A 10770-nucleotide genomic window follows, 5' to 3' on the forward strand; every position below is an offset into this window, starting at 1 on the left:
AAGAAAACTCAATACCCCACAATGCAACACATTTAGTGCAACCCATATTTCGAATTTCCGGCGATTTATGTTACACCTTCCGGCTACAAGAGCAGCGTTTTTGTGGCGGGAGTTTTACCCATATTGTTGTCGAGTTTGGTTGTTTACAGCGAATTAAGTGTTGAGCCGTGCAATAGTTTGGTGTAAAATGGACAAGGCAATGAACGGCGATGGAGTGTATGGACTGAACGGAGAGACGGTGGCCCTATCTGAAGCTAAACACATCAATGGCACTCCTAGCAAGTCAAGAATAGCTTGTGAAAACGGCGAGGCAGACATCCACGCTGCCAAGCGAAATGGATCTAAGAAAAGAACCCCATCTGATACGTTCTCCTTCACTGCCGAACCTACCATCGAAGACATACGACGGATGCAAGCGGAATTTACTGACGAGCGAGACTGGAACCAGTTCCACCAACCCCGCAACCTCCTGCTAGCTATGGTCGGAGAAGTGGGCGAGGTATCTGAGCTGTTCCAGTGGCGTGGCGAGGTGACCGAAGGACTTCCCGGCTGGACCGACTCCGAGCGCGAGCACCTGGCACATGAACTCAGCGACGTCCTCATCTACCTAGTTGAGTTGGCCGAGAAATGTCATATCGATTTACCCCAAGCAGTGCTGCGCAAAATGGCCCTAAACAGGCTGAAGTACCCAGCCAGCAAGGTGCATGGCTCGTCTATGAAGTACACCGAATACAAGGACTGAGCGAGTGCATGCTGCCATGCCCAAATGGCGCAATGAACACAACCCTACATTTACAAAGTAGACGAGAACTGAAAAATACTGTTCAACTTCAGTTAATGTCAATGGAGAATGTTTATACAATATTTTATTTAGGGCACTACTGTATCTCAATAGTTGGTCAAACTGCCGTTAGCTGCTTTTAGTTTTATAAAGTGCGTTTTAAATCCAGTGTTTTTCTTTAACTATGGGTGTTCATCTTTTGACCTCCCTCTGATGTTTTTGTCGTTTTAACTGTTCCCCAAAGTCAAATTGTAAGAAGTCCATTTTATTTTTTATAGTATGAGTAACTACATTTAAATATCTTACATCCATATTGTTGTCAATGATCGATGGAAGCTATGTTCTTTTGTTGCTTTAAATTCAATGCATGTGTGCAATCTTCTGCCCAAAAGTAAAAGTGCCTTCAACTATACTTGCTGTCCTGCAGATGCTGTAATTTGTGTATATTGACTCTAATGCATTTAATGAATCAGATTTAATCACTATTGCCTTATTTACTTCCCTGGGAAATGAGCTACAATGGGAGATGGGGAAATTAGTCAGTTACTCTTGTAGCGGTTCATTTTGATAAGCAGTCTGTTAAACAGTAGTGTTTCATGGCCCCAGGCCTATGGTTAGCGATCCAATATGTAGGCTAGCCAATGTATATTTGGACACATCCAATGGTTTAATGAGCTACAAGTATACTGAAAAATGCAACAATTTCAAAGATGTTACTGAGTTGCAATTCATATGGGGATATTAGTTGATTGAAATAAATAAATTAGGCTCTAATCTATGGATTTCACATCACTGGGAATACAGATATGCATCTATTGGTCACAGATACTTTTTTAAAAAAAGGGTAGGGATGCGGACTCAGTATCTGGCGTAACATCCATTTGCCTCAAAAAGCGCAACACATCTCCTTCACAGAGTTGATTAGGCTGTTGATTATGGTCTGTGGAATGTTGTCCCACTCCTCTTCAATGGATTTGCCAAGTGGCTGGATACTGTCGTACATGTCTATCCAGAGCATGCAGGCCATGGAAGAACTGGGCTGTTTTCAGCTTACAGGAATTGTGTACAGGTCCTTGAGATATGGGGCTGTGCATTGTCATGATGAAACATGAGGTGGTGGCGGCGGCAGATGAATGGCACGACAATGGGCCTCAGGATCTTGTCACGGTATCTGCATTCACATTTCCATAGGTAAAATGCAATTGTGTTCATTGTAGCTTATGCCTGCACATTCCATAACCACACCGCCACCATGGGGCGCTCTGTTCACAATGACATCAGCACACCGCTTGCCTACACAACACCATATACGTGGTCTGCAGTTGTGAGGCTGGTTGGACATACTGCCAAATTCTCTAAAATGACTTGAGGTGACTTATGGTAGTTTAATGTTCATTTCTCTATCTAGCAACAACTCTGGTGGATATTCCTGCAGTCAGCATGCCAATTACACACTCCCTCAACCTGAGATACACCTGCTTATTGAACATCTCATTCCAAAATCATGGGCATTAATATGGAGTTGGTCCCACCCTTGCTGCTATAACAGCCTCTATAACATCCACTAGATGTTGAAACATTGCTGCGGGGACTTGCTTAAATTCAGCCACAAAAGCATTAGTGAGGTCATGCGCTGATGTTGGGCCTGGCTCGCAGTCGGCGTTCCAATTCATACCAAAGGTGTTTGATGGGGTTGAGGTCAGGGCTCTGTGCAGGCCAGTCAAGTTCTTCCACACCGATCTCGACGAACCATTTCTGTATGGACCTCACTTTGTGCACAGGGTCATTTTCATGTTGAAACAAAGCGCCTTCTCCAAACTGTTGCCACAAAGTTGGAAGCACAGAATCGTCAAGAATGTCATTTTATGCTGTAGCGTTAATATTTCCCTTCACTGGAACTAAGGGGCCTAACCCGAACCTTGGGAAACAGCCCCAGACCATTATTCCTACTCCACCAAACTTTACAGTTGGCACTATGCATTGGGACAGGTAGCATTCTCCTGGCATCCGGCGAACCCAGATTCGCCCGTCGGACTGCCAGATAGTTAAGCATGATTCATCACTCCAGAGAACGCATTTACACTTCCACAGAGTCCAATGGCGGCAAGGTTTACGCCACTCCAGCCGATGCTTGGCATTGCGCATGGTGATCTTAGGCTTGTGTGCATCTGCTCAGCCATGGAAACCCATTTCATGAAGCTCCCAACGAACAGTTATTGTGCTGACATTGCTTCTAGAGGCAGTTTGGAACTCGGTGTTGCAACCGAGGACAGATGATTGTTACACGCTTTGGCACTCGGCGGTCCCACAGGCCACAACAGGTGTGGCTGAAATAACCAAATCCACTCATTTTATACTTTTGTATATACAGTTGTAGTCGGAAGTTTACATACACTTAGGTTGGAGTCATTAAAAGTCGTTTTTCAAACACTCCACAAATTTCTTGTTAACAAACTAGTTTCAGCAAGTCGGTTAGGACATCTACTTTGTGCATGACAAAAGTCATTTTTACAACAATTGTTTAGACAGATTATTTCACTTATAATTCACTGTATCACAATTCCAGTGGGTCAGACATTTACATACACTAAGCTGACTGTGCCTTAAAACAGCTTGGAAAATTCCAGAAAAAAATGTCATGGCTTTAGAAGCTTCTGATAGGCTAATTGACATAATTTGAGTCAATTGGAGGTGTACCTGTGGATGTATTTTACATTTACATTTACATTTAAGTCATTTAGCAGACGCTCTTATCCAGAGCGACTTACAAATTGGTGCATTCACCTTATGACATCTAGTGGAACAACCACTTTACAATAGTGCATCTAAATATTTTAAGGGGGGGAGGGGGGTATTTCTAGGCCTATCTTCAAACTCAGTGCCTCTTTGCTTGACATCATGGGAAAATCAAAAGAAATACGTCAAGACCTCAGAAAAAAATGCGTAGACCTCCACAAGTCTGGTTCATCCTTTTCCAAACGCCTGAAGGTACCACGTTCATCTGTACAAACAATAGTACACAAGTATAAACACCACGGGACCAAGCAGCCGTCATAACGCTCAGGAAGGAGACACGTTCTGTCTCCTAGAGTTTAAAGTACTTTGGTGTATCGTGTTGTGCGGGTGCTTTGCTGCAGGAGGGACTGGTGCACTTCACAAAATAGATGGCATCATGAGAAAGGAAAAGTATGTGGATATATTGAAGCAACATCTCAAGACATCAGTCAGGAAGTTAAAGCTTGGTCGTAAATGGGTCTTCCAAAATGGACAATGACCTCAAGAATACTTCCAAAGTTGTGGCAAAATGGCTTAAGGACAACAAAGTCAAGGTATTGGAGTGGCCATCACAAAGCCCTGACCTCAATCCTATAGAAACCTTGTGGGAAGAACTGAAAAAGCATGTGTGAGCAAGGAAGCCTACAAACCTGACTCGGTTACAACAGCTCTGTCAGGAGGAATGGGCCAAAATCCACCCAACTTATTGTGGGAAGCTTGTGGAAGGATACCCAGAACGTTTGACCCAAGTTAAACAATTTGAAAGCAATACTACCAAATACTAATTGAGTGTATGTAAACTTCTGACCCACTGGGAATGTGATGAAAGAAATAAAAGCTGAAATAAATCATTCTATATTTTTCTGACATTTCACATTGTACCATCAACACTGATAATTGACTGTATTTGCTCAGGATATGAATACATACCCCTGGTCCCTGATTTGTTTCTGCCGTTTTGCCAAATACTATAGTCATAGTCACGCCAAGTCCGCACAAACAAATCTGGGTCCAGGCTGTATTTTCACTTATGGACTCTCCTATTTCTGAAGTTTATAACACTTCTTAAGTGCAACTGCTCTAAACAAATTGTGTTTATATTGAAACGGTGCGTGCTAGGTTAGGGTTAAGGGGTAGGGACTTCCCAAGGATCCCAAAATAGCACTGACCATATTGAAACGGTGCGGGTTAGGGTTAAGGGGGTAGGGACTTCCCAAGGATCCCAAATAGCACTGACCATATTGAAACGGTGCGGGTTAGGGTTAAGGGGGGGGGGTAGGGACTTCCCAAGGATCCCAAATAGCACTGCCCATATTGAAACCATGGCACTCTGTGTGAATGCTGCAAATGTTGATTTGCTGCACCATAGCATACCCCATAGCCTGAGGTAAACATTCCTGAGATGCAATGCACAATTTATTTTCATTTTCTAGCATGGTGTGAGCCTATAGCAGCATAACTCCTGGGCCTTGCTGACACATTCTTGGTTTGCTAGTACTATTCAATTTGTGTGGAAATGTCCCAGGCAGGTAGCAGGGTGGAATCAATCTCTCACAGCCGAAGGGGTGGGTTGTTTCTTGTGAATCTAGAAGTAATGTTCCTTCGACCACATTGCTTCCTTCATTGCTATTCAGTATGGCTGCTAGGGGAGAGTGGGATTAAATGGGTGGCACAGCAGTCAAAGGCACTGCGTCGCAGTCCCTGGTTCGAATCCAGGCTGTATCACATCCAGCCGTGATTAGGAGTCCCATAGAGCGGTGCACAATTGTCCCAGCGTCGTCCGGGTTTGGCCAGGGTAGGCTGTCATTGTAAATAATAATTTGTTCTTAACTGACTTGCCTAGTTAAATAAGGGTTAAAAATATTCATCACGCTGTCAAGGGAAATATAGTTTTCGCCACAGGAGTCGCTAGTGCACGATGGGACAAGGACATCCCTGCTGGCCAAACCCTCCCCTAACCCGGACGATGCTGGGCCAATTGTGCGCTGCCCCATGGGTCTCCCGGTCGCGAACCCAGAATCTCTAGTGGCACAGCTAGCACTACGATGCAGTGTCTTATCCCACTGCACCACTCGGGAGGCCCCTAACAAAGATATCTACATATATTTCAGGATGTTGTGTATCCATGGAAATAATCAGAATTCATGTAAATATTGCTTGTCCAAAAAAAGTGGTGTCTTGGCACAATTTACACAATTTAAGTTGAGCTGAGGGACAGGGTAAGTTGAGCCACCTTCACATTTCTGTACTGAATGAAATATTACTACTAAAACATGTCTATCTCTAATTCCCAAACACAATTCAAAACAATCGCTTTTTGTCTTCTAATCATTTTTCAAACTTTTAACATATGCCAGGCCCAGTTGTTACCTCATATCGCAGTGATAATGCCTTACGTTGATGTTGATGACACCTGGGAAGAAAACACTTAATTTTGCTTAATTTACCACATGGTCATTGGCTCAACTTACCCCAAGGCAAACATGTTGACTATATTAGCCCACACAGCTACAAGGATGCACTTTCATGCTAGTTTTAGGACCTCATATTGAAGCTTATAGAGACCCAAACTGATGTATAGAACAATCTTAGAATGATCTACTTTGGTTTAGATAAAAGTGTCATGAAACCTCTAACAAACTCAACTCTGGACCTCGGAGCCAGTTCCACTGCTTATTATTATTGTTACCCTCTAATCAGGGACTGGTTTAGACCTGAGACACCAGGCGTGTGCAATTAATTATGAGGTAGAACAGAACCTGCAGTCTCTAACACAGTAAATTCATTTGACTTTGTAGACCTAACTTGCTTAACACTTTTTTCATGTGGTTTCTTCTTTCATTGACTCCACAAAAGGATGACCTTTTTGGTCAATTTATTAATTTTGTGTATGTTTTCCTAGAAACACGGGTTTCTCAATTTATACCCTTTTGGCTCAATTTCCCCCACTCTCCCCTATAGCTCCGCTTTGTGGTACCTGTTATTTCCCTGAGAGTTGTGGAGTTTGGGTCTTTACAGTGACAGAGCAAGAGACGTTCTCTGTCTGAGACGAGGTTTTGGAGACATTTCTAAAACCGAGAAATAGTTGTGATTTGGTATACTGACTGTGGTTTCCTTGTGTTGTTTCCTCATAACCCTCAAAGCATTGGGTTTGTGTGAGAAATCATGAGGAGCAAATGAATATTTCTATGAAGCTATAACTAATACCCCAGCTGAATGACAATGCAGCTCTGACTCAGGCAAAAGTAGGCCCTGCATCCGCAATGCATCTTTTTGCTATTCATCACACTTATTACCCAAGTCCCAAGGCGGTGTCAGAGGAAGGCTCTAAAAATGGTCAAAGACTCCAGCCACCCTAGTCATAGACTGTTCTCTCTGCTACCGCACGGCAAGCGGCACCGGAGCTTGCCGTGTCTAGGTCCAAAAGGCTTCTCAACAGCTTCTACCCCCCCAAAGCCATAAGACTCCTGAACAGCTCTTCCAAGGCATACCCAGACGCCTCTTTTACGCTGCTGCTACTCTCTGTGTTAACATCTATGCATGGTCACTTTAACTCTACCTACATGTACATATTACCTCGATTAACCGGTGCTCCCGCATATTGACTCTGTACTGGTTTATAGCCTTGCTATTGTTATTTTACTTCTGCTGTTGAATTATTTGTTACTTTTATCTTATTTTTTCTTTTTACATATAATTTTCATTTTTTTCTTAACTTGTTAAAGCATTGTTGGTTAAGGGATACAATAAGTTAGCATTTCACAGTGAGGTCTACACCTGTTGTATTCGGCGCATGTGACAAATAAAATGTGATTTGATTTGAAGTCTGGCTTGGGATTTTTACTGAAGTCTTGACTTTCCCCATTATTATGACTTCCTCCATACATTTTAACATGTTTTTTTTAATGCAATGCAGGCTTTGATGTGATGCCATATGTACACAGGGCTGAAGCAGATAGGCTTTCCAGACCTATGTAGCACCAACCTACACAACCTTCTGTACAATTGGATGTGAGGAATGCCTAACATTTGTATAAACACCCACATTGCTCCCCTGTGCTCTCCTTATCTCCTCTGTCAGATCCTTCTCAGCAGGGGTGCCCAGGTGACAGCCAAGATGCACATCGCATCGCCCAGACAGGCTCCAGGATGCACATCGCCCAGCCAGCGACGCACACAGAGTGATTTCTCATGCCACTCACCCTGTTAATGGCCAGGCAGTGATTTTCTCTCCTCTCTTTTCCTCTCCTGTTTGTTTGGCTCTGACAGACACTGTGCATCCCAGATGACACCCTATTCCCTATACTCTATAGAAGTGCACTACTTCTGACCAGAGCCTCATGGGGGGTAGTAATGCACTATAAAGGGAATAGGGTACCATTTGGGAGTAAACAATATCTTTATCACCTCTTTGATTCCTGCTCGCTGAAAATGTCAAAGCCGCCAGATATTTTTTTCCCTCTTACTTTTTAGAATGCTGACACCAATGTTCTGCTTAAAATTACCTGAAGTTTTCTCCCCCGCAAATGTCGGGATATTGATGCTATACCGTAGAAGTGATTCAGTTTTCCATCAGGAAATTGTATCATAATGTCAGGTAATTCAAAAAGCCACGGTCGTTGTAGTGTTTTGTTCACTGATGTGACGCAAGTGTGTTGGTACACGCACACACAAACTACAGATGTTTTACTGAAGAGTTTCTATTGAACAAATATGTTAAGTAGGTTACTTTGTTCTTAGTCCCCCTGCCTTTGCAAGGTCAGGACGATGATAATGACGATGATGGTGATTGATGAGGCTGATGATGGTAACGATTGATGTTGACCGTCGGACAGAGATTTCGTCATCCCATGAGAACTTGTCATCTGGGCCGTTACGGTGCATTCGTGAAGTATTCAGTCCCCTTTAATTTTTCCACATTATGTTACCTTACAACCTTGTTGTTTTATACACACAATACCCCATAATGTCAAAGCAAAAACTGTTTTTAGAAATGTTTGCAAATATATTTAAAATAATAAACAGAAATATTTACAATATTCACATTTCCATAAGAGATTGTCGTTCGGGTTCAAGTCCAGGCTCTGGCTGGGCCACTTTCCGAATGCACTGTATGTCTGCAATACTGGGACTGCTACAGTTCAAGGCTACCAGAGACTCTTTGACAGACAGGAAGACATGCAGCTAACTGTTGGTTGATGCTAATTTAAATTAAACCAACTGCAGTAATAAACGCTGGGATGTTTTGGGGAAACTTGACAACAAGATGGCAGTTGCCTTCACTTGTTGTAAGGATCTCTGACAGACTCTTCTCTGTGGGCAGTGCCTGTGGTGGAACACTGGTCCCTCGGAGGGAAGTGGTGGGTGCATCACTTTCAAGATGCAATATTACATCAGACCAATGTGGCATCAAACTGTTCCAAGTCCACAGGCAATAGATTGCCACTAGTTGCATAATTGCATCCTAGCACACTTATCCTTTTCTAGAAGCCAGCATATACCTGTACTGTATTCAAAGGTGATGCTTACGGTCAGTGAAAATGGACAGTAGTCTGCTTGTTTGTGTTCCCTGATGATATTCTACCGCATTTTCGTCCCACCTGATGTTTTTCATCTTAATATATACTGAGTATGTACCAGACAAGCTGGCAATAGAGTTGTTCCACCATGCAGTCCTTTTTAGGAGTCTGTTTCATCCTGTCACTGATTTCCACCAGGTATCGATACCCAGAATTCTCAGCTAGCCCCCTGCTGGGCCGGTAGTGACAGCCAGAAGCAGGGGCGTTTAAATCAGCAGTACCTCAACCGACCCTGATCAAAGTGCAGCATTGTGGGGGCTGCAAATGGATCATTTGGACACCATGGGCTCACCATCCGAGGCTACCCCCCCCCCCCCCTCGAGATTATTTCTGCTTCTGGCTTTGAAGGCATTCATCATAAACATCCCAGTGTGGAAATGGGGTAAAAAGTCCATAGTGGAGCAGAGGAAAGAGAATTTTCCGACTGAAATGCTAATGTGGACAGGAGTGTTGCGCAAATCAATAGGGATGTGGTATGCTTTGAAGGTGTGCCTCATTTTTATATTTTGGAGAATACTTATCTCCCGAACTTTAACCCTTATAGATTCTGTCTTTACCACTGTTATGTAGATGAATTTGGATTGATCGATAAGACCCTCTTCTGTCTTTATAGCTACTGTGAAAAAATCCATGAAAAACAAAATGGAGTATAGAGAGACTACGGTGACTATAGATTGGAATCACCATGTTCTAAATATCAGGTCGGCATAGGGCACCATTGAAATGCTGGCTGTGCTGTATACCACGCAAGGTCGTTCACATAACAACTGGATCAAATTCAATTCTGTGCCCAAGGATGATGGCTACAAAGAGCTGTCTCTTTTGAAAGCGAGATCAAGGCTATAATAGCACTTTTTTTTATTCAAGGAAGTTGTTGCTATGTGGGGACTGTTGCTATGGAAGAGGCTGACTATTTCGATACCTTGTTTGTCATCTGAGTGAAGTCGCAGGTCTTCAATTCTACCACTAGGAGGAGCCCCTTCTCTCTGTTTTATGTACTAGTTGAAGTCAACAAGAGAAGTTGATTAACATGTAGCCTGCTCCCAGATCTGTTAGTGCTTGACTATGCAAGCTGCTATGATCTGGGATCAGGCTGGTTAACCTGGGGAAGTGAATCAGATGGCTTTGTTTCGCCTCAATGGGGTCCATCCTGCGCGGTACAGCGTCACAGTGTCACAAGTGGAACGATGCTGCCTCACAGGCTTTGGGAAGAGAAAGGAATAAAGGAACCGAGTTTTGTATAGAACGGAATTGAAAGATACGGAGAAGGACTGACTGTTGTTTTGATGAAAATGCCAAGATGCGTCGGTCAGTACGTCTGTGTTCAGTACTTTTGAGCTGTTGACGTTGGTGAATGATTCCATAACTTCCAAAGCAGTAGTGACACTCTAAATCTGAAGGCCTCTGCATGAGTCACTGACTACCAGGACCTTTTAGATTTCATAAATGCTTTCCTTTTTCACTTGTCTTCATTTTTGATCTGAGCTCTGTTCTCCAAGTCCCCGTAGCTAGCTCTCTAGTCTACCTGGGTTTTGAAGGCACACTCCCCAGTGACATTTTGAGACATTTATGAAAAACTGTTTAACACTGTTTGAGCTGTGCCATGGTGTAGAGAAACTGTAAGTTGATGGAGTG

General features: G+C 43.2%; 1 protein-coding gene across 1 annotated transcript; it reads left to right on the forward strand.

The window, feature by feature from the left end:
- The first annotated feature begins 62 nt into the window (after nucleotides 1-62).
- Nucleotides 63-1193, forward strand: LOC124013366 (dCTP pyrophosphatase 1-like). The gene has a single exon (XM_046327669.1). The coding sequence runs from the start codon at nucleotides 188-190 to the stop codon at nucleotides 740-742; it is 555 nt and encodes a 184-aa protein (XP_046183625.1). The 5' UTR covers nucleotides 63-187; the 3' UTR covers nucleotides 743-1193.
- The last annotated feature ends 9577 nt before the right edge of the window (nucleotides 1194-10770 follow it).

The sequence above is a fragment of the Oncorhynchus gorbuscha genome, linkage group LG24 (assembly GCF_021184085.1).
Source record: "Oncorhynchus gorbuscha isolate QuinsamMale2020 ecotype Even-year linkage group LG24, OgorEven_v1.0, whole genome shotgun sequence".
Taxonomy (NCBI): domain Eukaryota; kingdom Metazoa; phylum Chordata; class Actinopteri; order Salmoniformes; family Salmonidae; genus Oncorhynchus; species Oncorhynchus gorbuscha.

Excerpts from the sequence above, each read along its gene's own strand:
- LOC124013366 (XM_046327669.1), top strand. The coding sequence starts at position 188 with ATGGACAAGGCAATGAACGGCGATGGAGTGTATGGACTGAACGGAGAG.